Source organism: Lynx rufus, unplaced genomic scaffold (assembly GCF_022079265.1).
Source record: "Lynx rufus isolate CCGP_SWC_20201006 ecotype Redwood Valley unplaced genomic scaffold, mLynRuf1.p SCAF_10, whole genome shotgun sequence".
NCBI classification, from domain to species: domain Eukaryota; kingdom Metazoa; phylum Chordata; class Mammalia; order Carnivora; family Felidae; genus Lynx; species Lynx rufus.
The window spans coordinates 29,061,293-29,088,598 of NW_025814824.1; the positions used below are offsets into that span (position 1 = coordinate 29,061,293).

General features: G+C 51.6%; 1 protein-coding gene across 1 annotated transcript in view; it reads left to right on the top strand.

The window, feature by feature from the left end:
• AOPEP (aminopeptidase O (putative)) overlaps nucleotides 1-11,695 on the top strand; it is a 344,306-nt gene extending 332,611 nt beyond the window's left edge. Inside the window, exons 16-20 of the mRNA XM_047103061.1 lie at nucleotides 5,954-6,040; nucleotides 7,941-8,085; nucleotides 10,105-10,426; nucleotides 10,515-10,761; nucleotides 11,143-11,695. Coding sequence (XP_046959017.1) covers nucleotides 5,954-6,040; nucleotides 7,941-8,081 — 228 coding nt within the window. The 3' untranslated portion in view covers nucleotides 8,082-8,085; nucleotides 10,105-10,426; nucleotides 10,515-10,761; nucleotides 11,143-11,695. The remainder of the gene's footprint in view (nucleotides 1-5,953; nucleotides 6,041-7,940; nucleotides 8,086-10,104; nucleotides 10,427-10,514; nucleotides 10,762-11,142) is intronic.
• Nucleotides 11,696-27,306: the final 15,611 nt, after the last annotated feature.

Genomic DNA, 27,306 nt, shown 5'->3' on the forward strand with positions numbered 1-27,306 from the left:
TCACTTCAGAAAATTAGTCTGTTAGATAGTAAGCAGGCTGTCAGGGAGCATTCCCATAGAAGAGTTTTTTGTTTTTTGAAATTAGCTTCATGGAAAACACTCAAATTGAAGTAAGAAAAGAAAGAAAATCAGGTAAAAGCTGTAAAAGAGCCTTGGGAATTGTGAAGCGTTAGCAAGCATGGGATCTGGGGTGTGTGGTGATTCACAGAGGGGAGCCCCGGCAGTGTGGGGAGACGAGCGAGCTGGTTGAGGGGATCACTCTTCCTAAAGACCTCATTTCCTCAGTGTCCTGTCACTCACCCATGTGTGATGCCTAACCATCCGCGTTTGTGCTGGGCCCACCGGTTCAAGAGACGCTCTATTTCAGAAGGAGTTTAACTCAGGCAAAATGGGACTCAGAAGCCCCACATTCAGGAACATCCTAGATTTCCAGGCAGGACTGGGCTGAAGCAGGCCTGAGCCAGCTCACAGGGACCTCCCAGCTCTGTGTTCTGTTACATGGTGCAGGTAGATTTGGAGGTTGAACATTTTACCAGCACACTTAGACCTTTCCTCACTCCAGGGGCCTGGGGTTTGGGCTTCCTTCCGTCCTAGAGCAGGTGATGCCAACTCAGCCCACCCTGTTTTTGTAAATAAAGCTTTATCTGAAGATAGCAGATCTCACACCATGTATTTACATACTGTCCAGGCTGCTTTGGCAGTACAATGGCAGATGGGCTTTGAAAAGCCAAGAAACACTCACCCTCTGGCCCTTGACAGGAAAAATTTGCCAACTCTTGTTCAGAGTTCGATACAAAACTGGTTCTGGATGCATGAAAATTGTCAGGTTGAAAAGAGATTGGGGTTGTGGGGGGTGGGCTTCTTCTCCAGCAATCTCTCTTTGCTGTTTCCAGGAGAGAATAATTACATGAGAGGGAGCACCAGCACGTCCTAACAAAGGTCATGGTCATATCACAGGGAGGCCCCACTGGGTCATGGGACTTGTCCCCTTGAGTCTGAGACATGGATTGGGAATACAAATGACCCTGTGAGGCAGGTGCCAATTTTTGGGCACTGCTGGAAATCAGGGGAGCAGGCCAGAAGCAGTTCAGCTTGGCCAAGCCCTTTGGGTAGTAATAACTTTCTTGAAATGGCAGAAATGCCAGGGGGCTGGGGCACAGCTAAGGGTTTTATTTTCACAGGTGGTTTGGGAAACTCCCAGGTGCCTGGCCCTTGGGTATACTTCCGGCAGGACTGAAGAGCCAGCTTCCCTGGGCCTCTCGGCCGCTCCCTGGTGGTGCCCCTGCTGCTTCTCCCAGGGGGAATCTCAGACTCCTGAATCCCCTCCCCAGCCCACCCGAGAGAGCCCAGCCCTCTCACACACCTGCCTTCCCTCACACACTATCCAGGCTGCCCTCTCTACCTTCAGGACAGGCGCCTTGCTCTGTCATTTCACCAGTTAACAAACACTTCCTTGGAGATGATACTCCCAAGATTTCATAATTTCAATAAATAACAGAACTTCTGAAGTAGAAAAAGCCAGAAACTGGCACTCCAGCTAAAGTGACAGACAGTATATGGGACTCTTCGCTACTCACAGTGGGTGACCTCATTTTCACAATAGCCCAGAGGGGACGCACACTTACAACCCACCCACCCCCACCCCCCACCCCGGGGAGCAGGGCCAAGCTGACGGAGCTGCTGAGTGGCTTACCTGGGTCTCCAGCCTGGTGCCTCAGGCTCTGTGACTCAGGGCCCAGTGGGTCATGAAATCAATTGAGTACCAACTAGCATAAAGAAGAACAAAATACCTGAGTAGGGGAAAGGATTAAGAAAAGAACCATGTTTCTGTCTATGTGCTTGTATATTCACATGTATACACATCACATGCAGGGGACTGTTTGGACACCTAGGCCACATGTCTACCACGTCCCCCAAGGCTCAGGCCTGTTGTCACAGACACAGCCCATCCTCTTGGAGAAGTCCCTGCTGAGGTTCAGGGATCCATCATCCTGGAGCAGTTATGTGGATTATTGGAGGGTTTTCATTCTCTGTCACCAAAAGTGGGTCTGATGAATCTGCTTCTGCACACCTACCCTTCATTGTCCCTCCCCAACTCCCAATTCTAAGACCTGCCCATCTGGACCCAACCCCAAAGGACCAGTTACGTTGTTTGGCACTCTGGGGAGAACAATGTCTGTGCACTCATCGTTGTTCGTGGGGGCTTTGGAAACCTGGAAACTTCTGGAATCCATTTCCATTGGTGCAGATTAGCATGTGTTTTAAAACCCACCTGTGCACTGAAGCATCCACATCATTTTTCTGTTTAGAGTGTCATTTGAGCAGAACTCTAGAAAGCAGATTTTCAGACTAATTTTTATCGGACCAAAGTATTTGTGGGCACACAACCGTATATGCATGCATGTCTGTCTACCACAACTTCATTGCGACATTTCGGGAAGAACCAGGAACCTAAGTTCTCTTTTTCCATATCCTTCATCAGTCCCGTGCCACATGCTCTGCTAAGTGCTCCGTGTGTGTGCTGGGAACCCCCTGCGTGGCCATTGTGGGGTGTGCCTGCTTGTCCCGGCACTGGCAGGGGAGGTGGGCCAGGACCCATCCTGAAAACGCAACGGTGGGGAGGTGGACACGTCCTTGGAAACAAGGCCTCCGGTACCCTCCCACACACACTCGGTCCCAGGCAGCCAGAGAGGGGGCACAGGCACTCAAGGTCCCTGGGACTCCCCTCTTTGCTGCCGTGGGCAGCTCTGTCCCTTTTCTCATTCTCTTCAGGTTCTTGGCCTTTCCTTCCCTCCCCACGTGGTCCTCACCCCTACTTCTCCATCCAGCCTGATCACATTGACGGTGTTCGGGGCTAACCTGTTGGCCGACTCCGGGTTTTCAGGTGATTCCTATGGGGCAGGACTGGGAGTGATGTGAATTTGAGTCTAGTTCAAAAGGTCATTAAAAGTTTTCATCTCTATCAGCATAACTGCGGTGTAATAAAACGTGACTCTTTGAAGTGTAATTTGGTCAGTGTTGGCGTGTGTGTGCACCTGCAACATTGGAACTAAATGAGCAGAGTCGAGAAGCCACAGGTGCTGTGGGAGGGCTGCTGGGCCCGCACTGTCATGTACATGCACGATGTTTATTTTTCATCTCATGGAGGAAGTTAAAAGTCCAAGTGACCACTACCCCCATTAACTAATTAATTAATTAGAAATAAGAGCAAATGTACAGGATGGACAGCTCTCTCCTCAGAGACCTGTTTGAAATTCTCTGGCTCTGGCTCCACAGCATGGAGAACCTCACTTTCCCCATTTCCAGAGGGGGCAGGAACTTAGTACGAGTATGTGACAGGCTCTGTCAAGGACTGTTCAAGTTTCTCAGTGATCTGGAGAAGGACTATTCTGGCAGTGCCCACTATGGAAATAATTGCTAGGAAAAATTAAGATAGGTGTGACTTTGCTGCCAGCTTTTCAGCAAGACCCCCATTACATGTGGTGGCAAGTGGCCATGCGAATTGGGTCCTCAAGTTTAGGGGATAAAAAGTGAGAGTTTTCTTTGTCAGCGAAATATGAAGAGAGGTAAAAACCCTGTGCGCAAGCAAGAAATGTGTCAGGCCCTTAGCCTCACACAGCATGTCTGTGATGTCTTTTAAACATCCTGTCACTGAAATACTGAGATGCACTGAGTTCTTTTGTAAAGAAAAGGCTTGTTGTTTTTTCTGCTCTTAGAGGGGAGGGGAGGGGAGCCTGGGCTGTGCTTCCTGGATGCCATGTTGGCCCTCAGGGGTCAGAAGACTAGATCTCTTATTAATCGTGACAATAAACCCTTTTTAACAGTAAGAGAAGTGGCAATACTGACTTCATGTTGGTGTGAAGGAGCCTTCACTTGGGGCTCCTGGACCTTCACCCGGTGTGGTGGGACCACCCCACCTTCCGCCAGCCTGGGGGGTCTTACTTTACCAGGAAATAGGCCCTTGTTTAGGCCTTGTTATCTCTGTCTGTGTAGATTGGGAGAGGAGAGCACGGGAAGAGGAAATGAGAGGCTGAACCCTCCATTTCAAAATCAGGTCTAAAAAATATAGCCTCCCCAGGTGTTAGAGTGCAGAGAGGTACGGTGTGGGCACGTCACACACACCTAGGCGGTCAGGTCAGAGCACTTGGAAAGCCGACGGAGCTCTCCATCACCCCACCAAAAGCTGGTGCAAGCCTTCCAGTGTGCAGGTGTGAGAGGGGATTGCTCTTCCCCAGGGGGCATCCCACCAGGCCACACCGACTTGCCGGTCCTTCTCCTGACCTTGGGGAGCTGGCCCCCGCTTTCACCAAGCTCTCAAGATATGGCCAGCGGTATCTGAGGTGTTTAGGTTACCGTGATAGGGAGAAAACGGGGCGGGGGGGGGTGGCGTCTAAGGGTGCTGGTCAGGTGCTCTCCAGGGCTCAGCCTGTGGTACTCGAACCAGAGTGTAGGAGCAGGGGTCTGGTGGTTCTGGTGGCTTCTGATTAGTGTAATGGGACGAGCTGCCTTGGAGCTCCATTCAGTTGTCTTTTTTGTGAGACCGTTTTAGGGGCTGCCCTTCATGGTCTGTTCATTTCTATTGGCTGTATAGGAAAGAACATTCTGTGGAAGATGGAAAGATTGCCAAGACCAGTGCAGTCCAACCTCTTCCCATTTCTTGTGATGCTCTGAGGCTATTAGCTCATTTCCATTCGCCTCTGAAATTCCTTCGTAGATGTAAATTCATTGGCATCCTGTCCTTAGAAGTTCAAAGGGCTCGGCTGCCCACAAGCAAAAAACAGCACCACCAGATCCCCCGAGTTAACACCCAGTCTTGGAGAGGACTGTAGCCCAGGGGAAGGATTCTTCCCAGAAGATTTGTTTCTTCATACTTACTTGTTTGTGTGCAAATCTATTTATAGTAGATTAAAGGAGAGAGCTGGCCAGCAGTGGGTAATGATATAATTTACAGGGGCCCTAGTCAGAATGTTGAAATTGCTTACATTATCCCATTGCCACAAATGGATTACTATGCAGGGTCTCCTTTTTTCAAAGACAACGAAAAACAAAGAGGGAAGGAAGGAAGTTAGGTGCTCGTAATCACTTCCATGTATGGCTGATGTTGAGCCAGGAATGGAATAGAAAGTGGTGAACTCCTCACTGGGGATAATTGAGAGGGCTTTGAGGCATTGGCCTGCAACTAGATTCTGAAAGCCAAATTCGGGTAGACTCTCCAGCTAAAGAATGTGCCAGAAGTGCCAAGAGCTGGCTGGGGCTCTGCCTGCATCAGCAGAGCTAGCTAGTGTTGGGACTAGACCCCCATATTGTCTGTAGGGGCTGGAGCTCCTGGCAAGTGCGTTCTGGTAAACCTTTAATCAAGCGGATCTGGACTGAACGACGCCCACATTTAGCTTGTTCATTGGCGGCAGGCTGCACAGACCTGCGGCACAGTGCCCTGTTCTCCTTCCTGTCCCCGGGCGCCCTCCCCAAATGCTGCAGAGGTGAGCTGTGCATCTTCTCGGGAATGTGGAGAGCAGTGTCTTCCTGAATTTACCGTGTTTATTGTTAACAGTCAGCAGCATTGAACCAGATTGGTTATTGCAGGAAATTAAGCAGTTGCGGTTTTAAAGGGAACCTTCACTGGCTGCACGCTGGAGGACAGAGCAGTCACCTGGCTGGGATGTGCACTTCATTTCCCACTTATGTTTTGCATTTATCTGTTTTGTCTTGCAGAATTGCACTTAAAAACATCAAAACACCTAACTAAAACGTGTATTTTGCTCTCCTAAAATTGACAGCCTTCCAGTGAGGGACATGGTTCCTTTCTTTGCAAAAGAAATTAAAATGAGATTTGGAACGAAGTATCATTAATATTCTTGAGAGTGTAACTTTTGCTAATACAAATTCTGTCATTAAGATGGGCTAAGTAAACCCACCAGCTTGTTGCTTACTGGATTTTCTCTCCTTCCTTAAGGTTCGCCATCGGTGGTGTGAACTCATCATAAAGCATAAATACACAAAAGCGTACAAAGATGTGGAGAGATTCCTCCAGGAGGATCAGGTAAGTTTCATTTTTCAATAGATGGGAATTCTTTTAATGCTGTCTCCTGACTGTCCAGTGCATTTACTAACACAGGGACCCAGGTCATTAACATCTTCTTCATCACAAATACTTAAGCATTTTCCAAAGATTTTTAAGAAGTAGGTAGGAGCTTACCTAACACATTTTGGAGCTGATTCCCCGTCTCCCCCCACTTTGTCCCTCTAAAGCATGAATTCCACCTCTTAAAAGCTTTGGTGGTTTGACCCAGCTGTGGACCACTGTCATTACTAAATGACACACATGCGGACCTCACAGCATCCCCAAATCTCAGGTCAGGCCGTGGCTTAGCTGTCACGGTGTGTGTTTGTGTCTTTAGCGGCTCTAATTTAAAGTATGTGTGGACATGAGACTAGTCAGGGAGAGCCGGCCTGACTAGGACAGTCTGGTCTATACCTGCACCAGCCACACCCTGCCACACCTCACTGTTCACCAGGGGAAGGCAGTCACCTTCCAAGGAGCCTGCAGGAAACATGTATGCGCATGAACGTGTTGGGGGGTGTCTGCCTTGCATCCTCTGCACCACCCACGTCTGCCCCCGCACGGCCGTGCATGGTGATGTGTGTTCTGTGGGTTCTGTCAGCTGCTGGAAGGCAGACCGCAGCTGGTTGCTGTTAGCGTGACCATTGTGAGCGAGCTTTCCGCCGGGTACTGTGGGCTGAGAGAATGGAGCCATGCTTCAGTGGGGGTGGGGCAAACAAAGGGACTTTTGATAGGGCCTGAGTATGGGGGGCAGCCGGCAAGTAAGGGCTCGTTCTTCCCACAAAGAAAAGTACATGACTTTGTACTAGGAGAAATGTCACATTTGCACAGTTGGAGCAGAGGTGTTTGGAAACACAGACAACAAAGACAAAATATAAGAGCAACTTAAGGTCTGTTCTGAAAACCAGAAGTAACTCCTTTTTAGAGCCAAGACCATTGCCAAATAAGGATGACCATAACTCAGCTTTTTAAGGAAAGGATTTTTGAGCCCCATACTACCAAATTTTTATCTTGTGCTAAAAGGATCTTTTGAGATCCGCCCTCTAATTTGCTCCAACAGAATGTAACCCGTGGCATAAGTAAGCTTGGAATCAGAGAAAAGGCAGAACCAAAGGGTTCTTTTGGTCTTCCAGAACCTAACTGGCTGTTTGTAAAACTGTAGGAAAAATGCAGATGTGCTTGTCTGTGGAACATTGTCAGTACCAAATGACAGCATCCCCAAGTCTTGGGTCAGGCCGTGGCTTAGCTGTCACAGTATGTGTCCATGTCTTCTTCAGTGGCTCTAATTTAAAGTATGTGTGGAGAACATTGTTTTGGGAACTGAAGAGGCGGTGTTTGCTGCCACGGCAGGGATGGTTGAGGGGCTCTGTCGGGCTCGGCTGACGCAGCGGACATATTTCCCTGGGTGGGGTGACGTTCTCCCTGCCGTGGTGCCATGTGACGTGCTGGTCTTCATTCCCCAGCCACACCTCAGGGCGTACTTCCCTGAGAGAGGTCCTGCAACCCTGTGACACGCACACGATGCCTCGGAGGCCACTTTCAGCCACGCACGTTTCTGTGGTGGGCATTGTGGGGACCTCCCTGACTCTCCCTGGTGATCCCGACACAGTCATCCCTGGAGAAATGCTCGTACGTCATTCTGTCACCGATTAGATTGCCACCACAGTCCTGTTGATGGAATTGATTGTTAAGAATTCCAGGGGGCTTCAGTGTGAACAAGAAAGTGAAGGGATCGAAAACGGCTTCAGGAGGACAGCCACTCGGCCATCTTCTCTAGGGTCTTTGTAGTTTCCACACGGGCAAGTGTGTGTTCCAACAGCGCAGACTGTGTGCGTGTGGACGTGTCATTTCTTTCCCTTCCGTGCTCTGTGCCCCACAGGCCATGGGCATCTACCTCTACGGGGAGCTGATGGTGAGCGAGGACTCCCGGCAGCAGCAGGTCGCCCGCCGCTGCTTCGAGCTGACCAAGGAGCAGATGGACAGATCCTCAGCCCAGGTGGTGGCCGAGATGTTATTCTGAAGAGGTGATTCTCTCTCTTCCGTTTCTCCACTGTTCGGTTCTGACCAGAGATTCCTCGTAGGAGCCACGTGAGTCGATAAGGAGGCGCTGAGCCATGGTCCTCCACTCCTCAGTGGCTGGTGGCCTGGGAGTGCAGGCAGAACTCACGCCAGGCTGGCCAGGTTGGCCCCAGGAGCAGAGGCTGCTCACCCCGGCGGAATCACTTCCCTGGGCACTGCTTTGGCCACTTTAGGTTTTGTTACTTGTAGGGACAAAAACACAGGAGAGCATTTGGAATAGGTTTGGATGGTGGAAGCACTGATCCAGTCTTCTGGTGAGGGCTCACACGGGAGCACGTTGCTGGGTTACCTCGAACCCTGAGCTCCGTGCAGGCGTCTGGGTCCATCCCCAGCCCACCATCTGTATGAGAACATGAGGGTTCTGACCAGCTTGAGGGCCTCCTGCCAAGGTGTGCCATGTGCTCCTCGACCCCGCTGTGCCTGGTTTCTCACCTCACGTTGGAGTGGAATCTCCTCCTGGTCTACGCTGCAGTGCAAGTCCTAAGTTATTTAAGCTGCTTCCTGTTAATTGTCTTGGAATTGACCTATTAGATGTACATTCTAAGGAGTGTTTAACTGTGGGTTTCTGCATTTCACAAGTCACGTAGCAGGGGTATGTGCTGCTTTGTTAAGTACAGCTGTGGGGCTGTGGGTGTATTGTCGTCATTTGTTACCTTCTCAGTGTTTCTTCACGGTTTCACATGATGTAATGGGGCCCGTCTAATTCTGTCTTTTTTTTTAATTTCACATCAGATCTCAAGCATTTTTCATGTTCTACAGCTTATCGACAGGTAGAATGCTTAATGGTTATTTAATATTTTATGTTGGTATTCTTAACCCAGTGTCAGATTTTGTTTGCTTCTGATATTTTGCTGTATATATTAAGACCATTTCTAACATGTGTTAGTGTCTTAGTTATTTGAAAGAACTGTGATATGAAGGGGAGAAAAGGGATTTTTAAAGTAGGATCCTCTTTTTCCATAAGAGTGCAGGAACCACATTTCCCAGGAAACAGAGTAGTGGAAATGATTGCCATGGCTGTGCGTCCTGTATAGCGGGACCCAGACCCTTTCCTTGGTGGCTTCGGGTCCTTCAGGGCTGGGCCAGTTGAGAGGGACCGGTTCCCTTGTGGTGGGCCCCCTGTAGTAAGAGTATAGATCATATTTCTCTTTAGATTTTTGGTTTCATGGAGAGTTTGGGGTTCTTGAAGACTGAAACACAGTGGGGCGGGCTGTTCGGCCCACTGTCCCCTGTTCCAGCTTGTGGAGAACCACAGCGGGCACCATGGCTCTCCGTTCCTCGTCGTGAGTTTTCGGGGAGGTGGTCACGAGTCTGCTCCTTCCTGGGAACTCTTCCCGTTCCTGCCCCTTGTGGGTGAACGTGGGGGCCCCGTGCGTGCCCCGCCCCTCGGCCGTCCCTCAGCGACGACGGCACCTGCCGGCCCCGCGGGTGCAGACGGCAAACCGCGCAGGGGCAGCCGCTCGTTGCCTTTTTAATTTTGTGCTCCAAGGCTGCACAGAGAGCCCTTTCGATTTAAGACACTGGGCCTCTGGGACGCCAGGTAAACGCGCAACAAGGCGAAGTCAAGGCCACGCGGTAGCGGGCGGAGCGGTGTCGGCGCCTGGTGCGTGAGGAAGCCAGCGCGTGCGGTGCGGGCGGTGAGCAGGCGCGGCGCTGCTCCGAGTGCTCTGGCTGCTTGGGTTCCTGGCATGCTGATTTGTGACTTCAGATTAAAATCACATTGCCAGGGATTACCACGCAACCACGACCTTGGCTGCTCCTCCGGAAGCCATAGTTCTCTCTCTCTGCAGTTCGGAGAACACGCTCATCTTGTAGCTCTTCTCCAGAAACGGAAGAAGCCGACGGCTGTGGAAGATGCTCGCCAGCTCCCCCCCCCCCCCAGTGTGCCCAGCCGATGACCTCTCTGACGAGGTGCAGAGCTTAGCTGATTGGTGAACAGTGACTGGTTTCCGCTTTGTTCACAGTGGCTAAGTTCTGCACCTGAAGAGAAGGTGAGATGGGGACAGTTAAGTTGGAGCTGCTGGGGCAGAGGCCGCCGCCGGGTGGTCCGCTCAGGCGCCGGGCGCCACTCCGGACGAGGCGACACCCGCGTGGCTCCGAGGATGCACTTTCTCCTGTCGTGAATGCACGAGTGTACCGAAAGTCTGCGGAAATATCAGTCCACTGATTGGACACCTGTCTGAACGGTCAAATGCATTGAAAGCTGCAAAAATTCTTCTTACGTACAAACTAAAGCTAAATGCGCCGGCAAAAAGTCCAGACAAAACTGTCAGCAGTTGGTTGCATGTGAGTAGGGCTGTTGCTTTCAGAGGAGACCCCTGGTTGCGGTCTCCCCCTCCTCCCGAGCATGGTAACCTCTCTTTTGTGTTCGCAGCCCCGCGGGCCGGCGCAGGAGCTCCCAGCTGAGGCACTGCTTCCGGGCTGTCGATTGGACCCGCCCTCCGGTGCCTACTGAGCTGATATCAGTTCTCATTTTACACACTGGCTCAGTTCAGCAGGAACAGGAGTCGAGCCCTAGAGCAAAAAGCCTTCCTGTGTGTAAGTGCCCGGAGGCTCCGGAGCTGGGACTGCGCTCACCGAAGACCGCGCGCCTGGACCCCCGGCAGCGGCGGCGCCCATCTGTATGTGGCCCTGGGGTGTGGATGTTGGTGGCATCGTAGTGATATGTTGACACGAGGGGGACGGGCTTCCGCTCCTAAAGGCAGAACAGAACGCGGTTAGCGCTTCACGGGACCCAGGCCACACTGCCTCCTTGTGCGCTGGGTTCAGGCTGCAGAAGCAGGTGCAAAGAATGGGGCCCGGGTTACGGTCGCTGGCTTTCACAGCCGTGTGTGAGCAGTGCGGCTGTGAACCCCACTGTGGGGTCGTGAGGTGCCGCGGGTCTCATCCCATCCTCTCAGTCTTGTCTCCAAAGTGGAGAGCGAAGGCACGCAGCGGTACTGGTTTACAAGAATTCCTCCGTTGTTACCAGGCTGTAAATTTTATTGCTGTTTCCTTTGCAGGAAAGATCACAGCGAGATTCTTTTTCATGCATCTACTCCTAGCCCTGGTGGGACCAGGATCGCATTGACCCTGGACATCAAAGGAAGGGTATTGGGGCTGCTAAAGCCATCAGCCAGCGGCGTCCAGGCCTTGGTGCTTCTCTTTCCAGAGGCTGCTGTCCCTGGAGTTCACGGACCGCGTGGTGCCTTTGTCCCCCGCCCTGAACTTGCCACCCCAAGACATGGAATCTGAATTGGATCTCTTCTGTGAGGTCAAGGCAGTTCTTTCACACAAACGATGAAAGCTGTCTGAGAAAAAATCAGAAAAACTGCTGAACTTGTTACATGGATCCTCTCAGCATATGGCTGCACTGGATGTTTTTTAGAATTCCAGGAAGTCAGAGATTCTGTATACTGGGATCAGTGAACACCATTTGGTATTCTTCTCTGGGTCATTTCAGAAAGATCCTACAGGATTGTCTTGATTGCTAGGTCTTGTTCTTTAGCTATTTCTGAAAGGGCAGGGTAAGAATCCAAGATGTGTTCATAATAAAACATGATTGCTGTTTTTGTATTCCTGCGTGCTTCTGAATTTCATACTTTTTATTACTTTTTAATACTGTTTAAAAAGAAAAATGACGTTACCCCAGGGGTATTCTCTGCAACCTGATACCGTCCCTCCTGTCCACTGGTTGGTCTGTCACCCTCCCAGGTGGCCATGGGAGCGTGAAGGGTATGCTCCTGCTCTGATGGCGCACACGTGCGCACACGCACACGAAACCAAGCTTCCAGGCGCTGTTCTGGAGGGAGGGTGGTGTGAAACTGCGGGAAGCCCTAGTGGTTGGTACCATCCCGAGATTGTGCCTGAGCCCGAGCTGGACGAGAGCAGCCTCAAGTGCGGCTCCAGGCTGTGTTCACCCGGCTCTGCATCGGGCTTGTGGGAGGAAGCGTGGTTTTAACACATTCCTTCATTAAAAGCTCTTGGTCTCCAGAATTCTTTTAACGGTGACTGTTACTCTAGAAGGTTTCCTAGGGGTTTGCTCTTCTCTGTTACATGCGTTGCATATGATTGTATGTGCTTTGTTAGCCATAGTGGTACAAGATTCAAATTTTGGGGGCCCCCTGGGTGGCTCACTCGATTGAGCACCTGGCTCTTGAGTTCAGCTCAGGATCCCGGGGCCATAGGATCGAGCCCCTTGTTGGGCTCCATGCTGAGGGTGGAGCCTGCTTAAGATTCTCTCTCTCTCCCCCCGGCTTGCATGTTCTCTCCCTCAAAAAAGATTTTTATTTGTGAATTTGAATAAATGCAAGAACGCTGCTTCCTGGGAAGCGTTGGGATAAATGACACTGTCTCCCTCTGGTCTGTGTGAGTGTTCGGCCGTCTCGGGTGGAGCGGGAAGGGACCCAGAGGCACCGACAGCGCTTGCCCACCTGGCTGTGTGCACACAGCCACTCACTGCCTCCTCGTGGGCTGTGGGCAACCAGCCGGCCCAGTGCTTAGCCTCTTCTTGTGAAAGCCTCCTTTGTCCTTAGAAACCACTGAGGCAGAGCTGAGCTACCACACGCACGGGATTTTGCACCAAGACAGCTAATTGCCTTGCTCCCGTGATCCCAAGTCCTCTGGGGTGATCTGAACTGACGCCCCCGGTCACGGCTTCGGCTGAGTCCCGTGGGTTGCTTGCCTTCTTGGCTTGCAGACGCGGGCATCCTTACCTGTGTCGGGTGTGGTCCCCACAGGGACCACAGGGAAGGTGAGGGAGGAAGAGTGAGTGGGCCTGCACGGAGACCTCCTGTTGGTGCTCCGACCACACCCCGTTATCCACCCCTTCCGAGTTTCTTCAGAATCTCGAACAGGTTTTCCTAGCTTGCACCTCAGCATCTCCTAAGAGGATAGCAGCGAGGGTGCGGAGGAGGAGCCCGCGGCCAGAGCCTGGCGGGGCTGCTGGATTGCAGAGTGGCCGCCGTCAGCCAGGAGGCAGGTCTCTAAGGCCGGCATGCTACTTTTTTTTTTTTTTTTTAATTCTTTTTTTTCAACGTTTATTTATTTTTGGGACAGAGAGAGACAGAGCATGAACGGGGGAGGGGCAGAGAGAGAGGGAGACACAGAGGGAAACAGGCTCCAGGCTCTGAGCCATCAGCCCAGAGCCTGACGCGGGGCTCGAACTCCCGGACCGCGAGATCGTGACCTGGCTGAAGTCAGACGCTTAACCGACTGTGCCACCCAGGCGCCCCAACATGCTACTTTTTTAAATGTTTCATCTGCTTGCAGAAAAAAGCTTCATGCTGGTAACCGTGGCGGGTCACCTAGGGCGTGTAGTAGGATATGAGTTAGAAAGCACTCTGCCCTCCCTGGGCTGCTTTTCTTCACATGACCACGTGGCACCTCCCAAGAGTGGCCTCGGTCCAGGCCGGAGAATTCGCAGAAGACCCAGGAGCCCTGGGGACAGAAGATGGGCTGTGGTGGAGACCAGGATCTGGGTGTGAGCCTGTCCTATCCTGGTTCCCACTGTGGATCTCGCCTCGACGGGTTTAACAGGCCAGATCCCCGAGGTGTCCTACTAAGTGACAGGCAGCATATGAATGTGGGTCCACATGCCTCAGGATTTTCCTCCCTGGGACTGCACCACATGCTGTGGCCTGTGCACTCAGTGCTGCACTTGTCAGGGACGGCCCACCTCTTCACCAACGGGCTGAGGGTTGACAGGCCTCACTCTTCATCCCATTTGCTGTCAGAATGGGCCTGGGCCAGGGTGGGGTCAGGTGACCCCAGGTGACCTGCTTTGGGAAAATGGCAACTTGAGTCAGATGCACTCAAGTCACCGTGGAGGAGTCAAAAAAACCTGTCTGCATGGCAGTCTGGCACACTTTCTCGGTGCCACAGTTTCTGCTGTCTGCTCCCCCGGACCCCGTTTCTGGCTTTGGTGGTTCCCCTGACCCCCGCCACGATTCCCATGTGAAGCAGATGTGACGGGATGAACCATCCCCAGAATGAGCGTGGGAAGTAAACCAAGAGGAACAAGCCTCTTACCAGCAAGATCGCACATCCCCAACAGAGGGTCCCACAAATCCCCGTGGGTTCCCTGGTCTAGCAAAGCAAAGAAACCCCTAGCAACCGTGGTGCCTGCCCCTTACGGCTTCCTTAAGTGGTAACTCTGACCCCGAAACACTCAGCCTTTACTGGCTGTCAGGAACCAGTCGCTTCACGGGGGCTGTCGGGGGATCTCCACCAGGAGTGGAGTCTGTAAGCAGTCTCCCTTCTTGGGAGGAGCCCAGGCCCGCCGAGCCCTTGCAAGGGATGTGGGGGACACTGCGGGAGCCTGCCACCACCCCAGCCAGGCGGTCAAGCACAGGACGGGTGGTGTTCTACCAGAAATTATCCAAGAAGCAGTCTTGTTCTCTGAGTTGACTGGTGCACTGCCAAACACCGTCCACCTCTCTAGAACCAGGGGCCTCCACCCCTCAGTGAGCAGACGCTGTGTCTTCCAAGAGCAAGTCAGGCTGGGGACAGGAGCCCATCTCCCGGTTCACCTTGGCTTCCAGCATATTTGGCAGCGGCCAGGCCTCTGGTCCCCTGGGTCCCCTGGGTCCTCCACCCTGTGCTTGGCCTGGCTGGGGCCTGGCTGCCACCCCCCTGGCCAGCCTGAGGTGGTCCTGTGCCCCCTCTTCTGCAGTTAGGCTGAGGGGCCGAGCTTCAGAAGGAGGAGGTGTGGGAGCCCCCACCCCACCCCAGGAGCCCCTGCTGCCTGTCCGGCTCCCACCACCCGGCTTTGGGCCTCAGCCAGGGCCGAAGTGCTGGGAGCTCTGTCTGTACCAGGACTGGAAATGGAGGTGGGGGAGGAGGCAGGAAAGAAATACAAGGGAAGATGTTTCAGTTCTCCCTCTTGGCCTCTATTTTAGGATTACAGGGTTTCAAAGCATTTATTTTTATTGGAATTTCAAATCAAAACATCGAAGTAATAGTCTCCATCCCAAATGAGGTACAGACATGTCACAATAGCAAGAAGAACCCGGTACCCCAAGTATAGGAACCAGAAATAGTAAACTGCGTCCCTAACCTTCCACCATCCCTTTAAAATGAAGAACAGAGCTCCAAAAGAGAGGCTTCAGACAGATGTTTCCAGTGCGTTCTGGCTTTCTTCCTGGCCTGGCTGGTTCAGTGTGGACACTTGGCAAAGGGTGAGTGCAGGCTGCGCCTCGGCCTGGGTTGGAGCTGTGGGGAGCCGCGTGGGGCGGCCCATCTCACAGTGCCTGCCTCGGCCTCAGTCGGCCTCACCGAAGACACCTGAAACCCACCGGGCAGCTGGAAAGCAAAAGCTGAGTGAGCTGTGATCAAGGGCCAGTGCTTTTAGAGCTCTATGTTCTGGGCCAACCACTTGCTCATTCAGTAGATGAGCGGCCGGGTAGGAGAATGAGGGGCATGAAGGGGGTCTGCCCACCCCTTCAGCAGGGCAGACCTACACTGGTGAGTGAGTAGTCTGTCCCAAAGGGCCTCCTGCTTGACAGATCTCTGGGCACCCCAGGCCTGTGGCCTCTGCTAGCCAGCCTGCCTGGGGTGACAGGGCCCACCGCACCCCATTCCTGAGAAGTAAGAGAGGGGCTGCTGCAGCTGTCACAGGCAGGTGACGAAGTGCAGCTGCTTTGGGGTTAGATGGTCCATTGGAGTGCCCTCTCCTCAGGACACCTTGGGCTGAACCGGCTCCTGCTACAGAGGGGGAGGTGGGGGGGCTTCAGTGCGGGGTGGGGGCGGGGTGCCCAGCTATGGTAAAGACTCCATACCTAAGGGACCCTAGACTTCTGGAGCCCCTTCAGCCCAAGGTCGGGGCTGGGGGGGTAGAGAGAAGCCTGAGGGAGGTGTGGGTTTAAAGGGCTGTCTGGACCTCCCAGGGTGGTGCCCGAGGCCAAGCTCAGCGGGGAGGGCATGAACTCATGGCTCCCGCCCCAGGCCACTGTCCTGAGGACAATGACCTGGGCCTTCCCTGGCTGGGCCCTGGGGGTTTACAGGGTGGAATGGGAGGAGAGGCGGATCCGGGCTATTCATAGGCGGGGGTTTTATAGATCTTTTCCCACCCTTTGGTGCTGTCTGGGAGATTGATCGGCTAATAAGGCATTTCTGTTCCAGTCCAGAGGGTGTGAAAAAAGAAGGAGGCGGCCATCAGCCGAGCCCGGGGGCGGAAGGAAACTCCTGTAAAACTAGACGTTCCCAGGACCAGCACTGGTTGCTGAGAGCCTCCTGCCAGGATGGCGGGTGGGGATCGGGCACCCTGGTGTCGGAGCACGGGTGCAGAGGACCTGCCGGAGCAGCCCACGCTTGGGAGCCGGGCCTGGGAAGGGCTGGTGATAGCAACAAGACCGGCGTGTGTGTGCGCGTGTGCGCGCGCGCGCGCGCGCATGCGTGATGCAAAGCAGAACGCAGAAATGCAGGTAAAAGCCTCTCCGGCCGCAGATTTCCATCTGTCCCACACAGCGCACGTGAAACTGCCCTGGTGGAGATAAAATGAGCCCAGGGCTTTGGCTCCTCAGCCCCCAGGACTGGGAAGGGACGGAGAACTCTCAAAAGGCTCGTCCCGCCACCTGCTCCAGCTCCCTGAGTCACTTCCGACGGCTCTGCCACTTTACGCCGCTGTCACACTGAGGGAGTGCAGGATGCCGCGGTTTCTCTTTTCTTAAGCCTCCTTGTGCTCCTTCTGCCGGCCTATGGCGGTGGCTCCTCTGCCGGAGCCCAGCCCAGGAGTCGTTCCTGTCTGTGGGCGGTGCGGGAGGTGCCGGAACCGCATGTGGTTGGGCCCTGGCAGTACTGCCAAGAGCCCCGTGTTCCAGAAAGTTCTTTTCCGTTCTAACAGTCTTCCCTTGTAGCACCGGGTCTGGCAGAACAGGCCTCGGGGGCAGGAGTGTCCTAGGACTGGAGAGGATACTCCCGGAGATGGGAAAGGCAGAAGGAAAGGAAGCCCTCTGGGCTAAGACCTCAGCGCTCCTCAGCCTGATGCTTCAGGCTCCACCACCCAACCGCCTGATTTCAGTCTCCCAGGACTTGAACATCACGTACGGTAAGGAGAGGCTCTCAAAGTAAGTGTGTGTCATGGGGATAAATGAGAGGATAATTGGGATGTTGGGTCATGGCCCACACCCTGCTCCCACCGGGGATGCTCGGGAAACCCCAGTCCTCAGGCCATCTTCCCTGTAAGTCTGGCATCTGGATGCAACCAGGTTGTCTTTTAGTAGAAGACTCAATGTTCAAGGCCAGAACATAAGTCCCTTAAATAACCTGTAAAATGGCATGGTGCTGAGCAAAGTACGGGAAATACCAGGGAGGGTGTCCCCTTGTGCAACTCCAGGTGGCCCTGAACCCCCGTTCCCTCCTAGCACCGGTTGACATAAGCCTGTCTTGCAACAGGCAAACCTGAATCCACCTGTATGTGTTGCTGAATACAATTTTTTTTTCTTGGTATACATCAAAGATGCAAACAAATAGAAACAATATGTAGAGCAAAAAGTAGGTTTCCCACCACATGTTCACCTGGTCCCTTCTCCAAAACCTTCACCATTAGGAGCTTGACGGGCCTGGCCCCGCACAGACTGACTCCACAGATGCACTCCGGTAAGCGCACGTCCACGGCCCCGGCTCTGTGCCCACATGGGAGCAGAGCGCACACCGATCTTTCCACGTGACAGACTTTCAAGATTGGCTCGCAGGAGGAGCTTGACTTCTGTTTGGACGTTCCTGTGGTCTGAACATCACACCCTTCAGGAGGCAGTAGTGACACATAGCTGGTGGGCTCCTTTGCTCAGAGCCCGGCCCTGCCAGACGTCGTCTGTGCATCTCCCTGGGTTTGTTTCCTCATCTGTAAACTGGATAACTCTGTTAGGTGGTTGTGAGAATTTGATGAATGAGTTGATGTAAAACCCTGATAACAGGGCCTAGCATCAACTGTTAGGGTGTGTGTTCCTCTTTGTTCATTTGTTGGTCCCTTTACCGCGGGGCCTTCGAGCTGTTTTCAGTGAGCGCCTATTTGAAACAGTGCTGCAGGAAGTCTCCCTGGGCATTCTGGGTATTCACGGCACCAGTGTGTCTGTGGGTGGGTTCCGGCGGGGTCCTTGCAACCCGAAATGGAAAACGGTGGCTCTGAAGAACTGGATATTTGTTAATGGAGAACAGGATATGTAAAATTTTTTTATTTAATATTTTAATTTTGGAAAATTTACATAAGAAAATTTACTGTCTTAACCATTTTCAAGCATACAGTGCAGTGGCATTAAGTACCTTCCCAGTGTTGTGCGACCATCACCACCGCCTGTCCACAGAACTTTTTCATCTCCCCAGGGTGAAACTCTGTCCCCATTAAACACTAACTTCCATCCCCAGACCGCCCCCTCCCTGCCCCTGGCAACCTCCATTCTGTCTCTATAAATTTGTCTACTCTGGGCACCTCTTATAAATATTGTGTGTAATCACACAGTATTTGTCTTTTTGTGTCTGGCTTTGTTCACTTAACAAAATATTCTCAAGTTTTGTCCATGCTATAGCAGGTGTCAGAGCCTCATTCCTGGTAATATTCCTCTGTCCGGATAGACCCCTGTGTTGATCCACTGATCTGTCGATGGACCCTTGGATCGTTTCCATCTTTGGCTGCTGTGTAGAGCCACAGGGAACATGGTGGACAAATACTCCTCTGGGTTCCTGCTTTCAGTTCTTTCAGGAATACACCTAAAAGTGGAATTGCTGGATCATATGGCGATTCTGTTACCACACTGTTTTGGGGATGTATACATTTTATTTTTTAAATTTTACTTAAAAATTTTTTTTTAATTTTATTTTTGAGAGAGAGAGGCAGAGGTCGAGTTGGGGAGGGGCAGAGAGAGAGGGAGACACAGAATCTGAAGCAGGCTCCAGGCTGTCAGCACAGAGCCTGATGTGGGGCTTGAACTCACGAACCACAAGATCACAACCTGAGCTGAAGTCAGATGCTTAACCGACTGAGCCACCCAGGCGCCCCAGGGATGTATACATTTTAAATATTACAACATGACCACTTGTCCTTCTCTATGTGGAACAGTGCCTGTGTCCCACCCCTCACCCATCTGGCCGTGTCAGTCCTTTTGGCTTTTCCAACCATATCGATATGGGACAAAAAATTGAGTTTCTCATAGCCGTGTTAAATATTTTTTAAAAGTCTTGCCAGAGTCCTTTGTATTTCTCCTGTTAATTGTGTGCAGTGTTTGTATCACTGGCCCATCAGTCTCTGGGTTGGGAGGCCTTCTATTGATGTAGAAGAGCTTTTACAGTTAGAAACTTAGTTATTTGTCACGTGTTGCAAATGATTTCCCCCAGAGTGTTATTTCTATTTAGATTTTCGGTTATTTTGTTTTTAAATTTTTATTTTTTTATTTATTTGGGGGGTGCAGAGAAAGAGGGAGAGAGAGAATCCCATGCTAGGTGTGGAACCTGACATGTGGCTCTATCTCACAAACCATGAGATCATGATCTGAGCCAAAACCAAGATCAAGAGTCAGACAACCAACTGAGCCATGCAGGTGCCCTGGATTTTTGGCTAAAGTTTCTGTATGGTCAATTTTATTTGTCTTCTGTGGTTTCTGGGGTTTCTTTTTTAAAAAAATGTTTATTTTTGAGAGAGAGACAGAGCCAGCAGGGGAGGAGCAGAGAGAGAGGGAGAGAAAGAATCCCAAGCAGGGCTGCACTGACAGCACAGAATCCGATGCAGGGCTCAAACCCACAAACTGTGAGATCATGCCCTGAGCTGAAACCAAGACTGACTGAGCCACCCAGGTGTCCTGGTTTCTGGGTTTTCTTTTTTAATGTTTATTTATTTTGAGAGAGAGAGAATGTGAGCAGGGGAGGAGCAGAGAGAGAGAGAGAGAGAATCCTAAGCAGGCTCTATGCTGTGAGCACAGAGCCCAACTTGGCTCAGTCTCATAAACTGTGAGATCATGACCCTAGATGAAATCAAGAATTGGACACTTAACTGACTGAGCTACTCAGGTGCCCGTGGGTTTTCTGTCTTACATAGAAAGTGCTCCCATTTGGCTGAAGGGCGCCAAATGGAGAATTTGTGGAAGTTTCCATGTGATATGGGTGGGACCTCAGGCCCTCCCCACCTCGGGCAGGGAAAGACCCCTTCCCTCCTCCCTGGCCTCCCCACAAAGGACTAAGAGGCCTTCTTGGAAGCTGTGGCCCTGGGACGTCGACTTGCAGACCCAGGCAGGGACGTGGGTGTGGGGGGAGGGGGAAGCAAGGAATTCTAAATGAAATAGAAAAACATTCTTTCTACATCAGGGAGGTTCTGCTTCTATAAACGGCTTTTTATTTATCTTAGTAATAGGCTCTCTTCCCAGAGTAGCAGCAGCCTTCCTACCACCCAGTTCCAAGCAGAACTGCCAGAGCCTTCTGTGGAGAGAACCCCAGCCCAGACTTCAAGATGCTGACATTTGGTAAAGAAAGAGGGTTGGACATTTTATTTTGGAATGTGTCTTTTCATCAAAGAAGTGGAGATCCAACTGGATTTCCCGTCATCATCTTTTCCCTGTTGATCAAAATGCTTTTATCATATACTAAATCCCTTTACAGATCAATTCAAAAAATAATTATTGGGCATCTTTGATATGCCTGCAACTATTTCAGGCACCTGTAGTGGAGACAAGAATAGACAAAAGGTGTAAGTAGATTACCTGGTGTCTAGGAGTGGTGTGTCGGGGACAAAAGCCAAGGTAGTGCAGGGTGAGAAGTGGAGGAGAGTAGAGTGCAATTGTCAATGTCAGGGAGGCCTCATGGAGACGGTGACCTGTGAGCAGACAAGGGAACTGGCCTGCATGTCTAGGAGGTTCAGGACAGCCTGTTCAAAGGCCCTGGTATTGGAGTATACCATGTGTGGAGTCACTGTTGGGGGCCCATGTGGTGGTGGTGGTAGGTGGGTGAAGGAGTTGCAGAGAAAATTAGGAGAAGTCAGAGAGTAAAAGGGGTCCAGATTGTGTGGGGCCTTAAAGCCATTTTAAGAATGTTGGGTTTTACTCAGCGTGAAGTGCGGAGCATTTGGAATGCCTGGAACAGCGGCATGCCATGTTGCACTGGAGAGAGATCTCTAAGGCTGCTTGCAGCAAGGTGGGCAGGAGCAGGGAGGCCAGGCAGATGACAGTGTCTAAGAGTGGAGGGCAAGAAATGGTCAGAATATTCTAATGGCTTGGATGTGGGAGTGAGAGAGAGAAGAATCAAGAGTAACTACAGAATTGGGTCTCAGTCACTGGAAAGATGGAGTTACCATCCACTGACGTGGGAAGATCGTGGGTTTAGGGGGATGGCGTGGAACTGGTGGCATCGGCTTTGCACATGTTAATTTGAGATGGTCATCCGACCTCCAGGGGATGCCCAGTGGGTAGTGGGACGTCCAGGCCTGTGGTCCAGGAGAGGGTGTGGCCCCTCTGCACAAAGATACTACGTGAAAGCCCAGTGCAGGGAAAGTACACAGGGCAGAGGTGCAAAGATGAAGCCTGGGAGCGCTCCCCGGGAAAAGGTCAGGGGACAAGCAGGGACCAGCTCTCCAGCTGAGGGGAAGCCCTAGAATGTTCTGCCAGCCAAGGGAAAACTGGCAGGGAGGAAACAGGGACTGACGGGATTAGAGGCTGCCCAGGCCTGTGCGGGACCTGAGGACTTCTGGCTGGGTCCATGAGGAGGGGCTCGCCACCCAGATGGGGGTCTCTGTGTGCAGCTCCCTTGGTCCTACCACACTGCGGTCACACTGCAGCCTTAAAGCACATGCCAGTGCTTGTTCCATCTCTTTATACCGCATTACACTTTACTGTCAGATTTTTCCTGCCTGTTCCTGATTGCTTATTTTTTCCCTAAGAATTTTGGATTCAGATTATCTAGTTCTATTAGGATCCTATTAAGTCTAATTTACATGTCTGAAACTGTTTGTGTTTCTCTCCAGGATGTCTTTCCGGAAACAACAAACCCCCAGCTAGAGCAATGGTTCTCCACCGGAGGGTGAGGGGGGTTCCCCCCAGACATTCTGGAGACAGTCTTGTCGCCGCTGGGCTGGCACCTAGTGGGGAGAGGCCAGGGATGCTGCTAACACCCTCCAGCGCACATGACACCCCCACATGGATGCACCTGCTCTACACTGTCAATCGCGCCACACTGGAGAAACTCGGCCTCAGGTGTCTGCGCACTGGCTCTCTGCCAAGGGCCCTTCTCTACCTCTTCTGGATTAGTAGTCGGGCTCTTTCATGTTACTCAACCTTCTCGAATGCTAAAGAGTAGGTGATACATATTGTGAAGTTTTTATTGTCTCTAGCTGCCTAGGCCCTGACCCCTTCCTGTAAGTAGGAGACCACTGGTATCCAAGGTGTCCAGTAATGTCATGGAAGCAAAATAAGCCAGACACGTGCTTTTCCAGGTGCCCTTCCAGCCAACGTACAGGTTGTCAGATGCACTGGTGCCCCAGAGTGGGGACAGGGACTGTGTCCCTGTGGGGGTGGTGGGCCTCGCACAAACAAGCCACAAAGGTTCTATGTGGCAGGATTTGGTGGCGACAGCAGGAGGTTCCTCACAGGTCATTCTGAAGCCAGGTCTGGGCACTGTTGTTAGCTGCCTGGCACTAAGTCCTGTCTGCCTGACAATTCTGTGGGCTTTTAGATACTTTTGATCAGTTCCCTTTTACTTTTAACATTGTGTCCAATCCTGTGGCTTGCCACCAAGAATCCCGGCCGATATCCGTGGATTCGTCATAGTGAGGGAAACACCAGAGGCCAGTGAGATGTTCAACACTGATTTAACTCTGCTTTTCTACAGAAAAGTTAAATGTGAAACTTTCTGCAGAAAAGAATCCGAGTGTCCTACCCAAAACCCCAAATACAGGAAGTTATCATCATGATTATGTTGCGACTGGGGAAAAGGAAAGGCTGACGTTGTAGACTTCATTACCAGTCTGTGTATGAGGGATAGGATTTGGACTCACGGTACAATTGTGGAATTGGGTTTAAGAAGAAGGCCTTACCACACACATACTTATTTTGCCTTGCTTTTGGTTCTTTAGGAGTAAAGTGGCTTGGTGTGGAGTAATAAGTAACAAGTGTTTTGACAGTCTGTGGAATCCATGTGAAAACCAGTGTCAGGCAAGGAAAAGGCTATTGCCAGCACTGCTGACGGGGTGGGGCGGGAGGGAGGGGGACAGGAGGGAAGAGAGTAAAAGAAGGGAGAGAAGCACAGAAAATTCATGTCTCTGCTTCCCTGGAAGCAAAATCAATTCGCATTCCTTGTCAAACAAGGACCAGCGTTCCTCACATTCGCCCCCTACCCCTCTGGGTAACAGGACAGGCTCCGTTCTGATCTCCTTCACATCTCTGGCCACCGCGGTGGTCCCCCCTTTCAAGCCCCTGCTCGTGACTTCTCCACCGTGACAGAAGGTATGGCTTCCTCCTGCCCTCTAGACATGTTTCCATTTTTGTCCCAGCATCCTTGTCCCACCAGTGAGCAACGGGGCCGAGAAGTGCTAAAAATGCACAATGACATGAACAGCCCAGGACAGTTCAGCAAGGGGCTTCTTCAGAGACACATCTTGGCCACCTGCCCCCTGCTTGCTCAGGTGCCTCTGGCCAACGGAGAGGTGTGGGGTGGCACATCAGGAAGCAGAGTGACCATCCAGGAAACCCATGCCAGCTGTCTGCAGAACCAGGGTGGGCTGGGTCCGGCAGATGCCACTGGGGGGGGGGCGGGGGTATTCCATCCCATGACTCCTAGGGGACCCTGTGGAGGCTGCAGCATGAGGGTCACAAGTCTGGGAAACAGTGGTGCACACAGCGGGTGTGGGCTGTGCTTTGTCGGACGAGCTCCATCTTTAGAATCGGGGAAGAACAATGTATACAGGCCAGTTCCATTTACACTGGGTGGTAGTATGGGAGGCTGGCTTACAGAAGAGAAAAACCTGTACGATGCACGTCGTTTTGTTTCAGCAGCCCCTGCCAACCGCCTCCCTGCAGCCCCCTCCCTTCTTCCCTGGCTGTGGGACCCCAGTTTGTAGGTATCTGACGGCAAGATTCTCAGGCCCAAAGGCTACACCAAATTGGTCTTTTCTAGGGGCAGGTCTATACAGGTTTTGTGTGGCCTGAACTTCCATAATTGAGGAGACAAGGGAAGCTTTTTTCTAAGACTGTACTCTTTAGTGAATACAAACTCACATGTATTGTGACTTTTTATTTATAATGAAAAAATAAATTACAGATTTAAAAGAGCTAACATGCCACACGCCATGAAGTACCAGTGGGTGACAGCCTTTGCATTAATATGTGGCCAGTCATGCCTTTCCTCTCCAGTTTTTGGCAGCTCTGTCCTCTCTGATCACCTCTTGTTGGCACAGTGATTTTATACATTCCCACAGTCTCTCCAACACGCTTACCTAAAACTTCATTACTAAGACTTTAGAAAGCTCTACTCAGCTTCCCGGCTTGCTGTGGGGAACACAGAATTGTAGAGCTGTTGTCAGGTCTCCGAAAACCTCTATCAAGTTCGCCCCAGACCCAAGCCAGAGGTCTTGGAAGGACTCTTCACACTTCCTCATTGTTGCTCCTGTGCACCTGCGGGCCTGTGGTGGCACAGGCCACCCTTCTGCTGTGCCACGGCCCCTGGGCCAGCACCAGCTGAACTGGTCGGGCTGGTGCCGGCATTCTTGGAAGCTGGTCCTCCACAGTAACTTCACTGTGCCCCGAAGTGGTGCCGAACCAACTTGGCTTCTCTCAGCTGGATCGCAGAAGGTGCACACTGCCCAGGGGCAAGGGGGACAGTAGGAGCACACGGAGGCATTTTTGCCAGTTGCAGTTAACGTTTCTTTACAGATTTTACAAAACAGACAACCATGGGAGCACAATGCCGGGGCCTCTCCCAGGGCCTGGGGAGGGGCCAGGTGGTGCAAGGCCCTGAAGCTCAAGCCTCATTAGTGTCCCGATAAATCTTAGCAACAGGGTGGCAGCAAGCCCCATTCTGCGGCGGCTGGGTCTGCCAATGACATGAGGGTCTGGTGTGGGCTTGCGAGCAGAGACACGAGAGCCTTCTTGGAGGCTGTCAGGCCTGGGCTTGGCAGCTTTCTTGAACTTGGAGAGAAAAGCCAGAACTCCAGTGAAGCTGATCTGCAGCCATGACATTGTTGAGTGGCTGAATTAGCCACCTCTCTGGGTTTTGTGTGTCTGACACCATCAGGTGTCTTGCCTGTTTAAGCCACTCTTCACTGGATATTCACTGGCGGAAGCCAAAGGCACGTGCCTGGCATAGACCCTGTGCTGGAAAGAAACCCAGTCCGGTCAACCCCACATACAGCCTCTGGGCCTCAGCCCTGCTGCTTAATGCACGCCGTAGGCCTCCGTGCTCCTGGCTCTCCAACGGGGGGAGGGAGGACAAGGCTCAGTGGCCTACAGGGCCTTCGCTTTGCTCATGCCACCTGCCTTGATGTATATTCTCACCAGAGCCCTTTTCTAGCGAGATCTTCTTTCAAGAAACTGAAAAACACCCATGTCTCCAGACTTTCCCCCCCAAATCCAAGGCAACTGAATGAGGAGGTGGAGTTTCCAGCCTGCCCCTGGCTTTCTCTGCCCTGACTGGGTTTCCTTACTGGTAGCTGGGTATGGGCTTGCTCGGGAGTGGAGGGAGCACAAGGTGTCTGTCTTCTGGGGTTGTCAAGTGGAGGGTGTCGCTTCCCACCTTTCTGCCCTGTGCCCCCCTCCATCTGCCCTTTGGGAGGTTCCCTCCCCCTCAGAGAAGTGAATGGAATGATGGGGTAACCCCTTCTAAAGTGATGACCAGGGCCTGACTGCCTGTGAGGCTTTGCAGCTGCCCCTCCAGTTTGCGGAGCAGTCCCATTTTCCTTGGTTTCCCCCGTGGAGCATTCTCCCTCTTGTTAGTGGGAAAGGGCAAGGAGAGAAAACAAAATCAGTACACAAACCAGTGCCTCCTATTCCCTTCATGAAAGCCTTCACAGACAATGAAGGTTCACTTGAGACCCAAGAACCGCTTGGCTGCCAGATCAGATAGTCTGGTCAGGTGCTGACTCACATGTCCAAGGCTTGAGAGAACTTAGAGGCTTTGTCAAGGAACTGAAGATACTACAAACAGGCTGAGGTAAGGTCAGGACAGGAAGGAACCTTCCAGAAATGCAGCTTCAACAGTCTGAGGTCGGTAACAGTCTTGTTTATATTGTTTGCTGTGGAATACAGCATGACTGGATTTCTAGTGGGAGCACACCCACAAGGGAATTTGATTCCTGGTGGGAATCAAGCTTTAGGGACTATTCACAGCCACTAAGCAGATTCCCTTCTTCATGCCCACAGAGGCTGGTCACAGCTTCCATGGCAAACAACATAGGAGAGATATCCTTGACTCTAAATGAAGCCTAAAACTCCTTTATCAAAACTACTACACATTTTGAGGAAGACTTTTTCTATGAAAGTAAGAATGCTGGTAGTCATGACTGAAGTATTTTATCAGTGCACTGTTCAAACTGCAGTATTTCTCAAAAGTTAAAAGTTCTTGAATTTTTCAGATCCTTAGGTAGATCCATATACCGAAACGGAAACTCCCCTAAAACCACGACCTCTAATACAACAAAACGCTACTCACACCTGAGCTCAAATTGCAGGAGACTCAGAGATTACTAACACTAACAAAGTAGCCATAAAAGTCCTGACTGATTCGACCCACACAAAAGAGTACACAATCAATGCATATGAAGAATAAACTTGAGGAGCACCTGGGTGTCTTGATCTCAGCTCAGGTCATGATCTCATGGTTTGTTGAGTTTGAGCCCCACGTCGGACTCTGCACTGATAGTGCCTGCTTGGGATTCTCTCCCTCTCCCTCTGCCCCTCTCCTGCTTGCTCATTCGCAGATTAAACTTAAAAAAAAAAAAAAAAAAAAAAAAGTGAGGTCCTGGAAGGATTTTAGCTCATGTAAGAAAAAAAAACAAACTTGGAAGGGGAAAAAATTTTCAATTGATGTAAAAATAAATATTAGGGTTCTTTTTTTTTAATTTTTTAAAATATTTATTTTTGAGAGACAGAGAAAGAGCATGTGCAGGGGAGGGGCAGAGAGAGAGGGAGTCACAGAATCAGAAGCAGGCTCCAGGCTCCAAGCTGTCAGCACAGAGCCCAACGTGGGGCTCAAACCCACAAACTGTGAGATCATGACCCGAG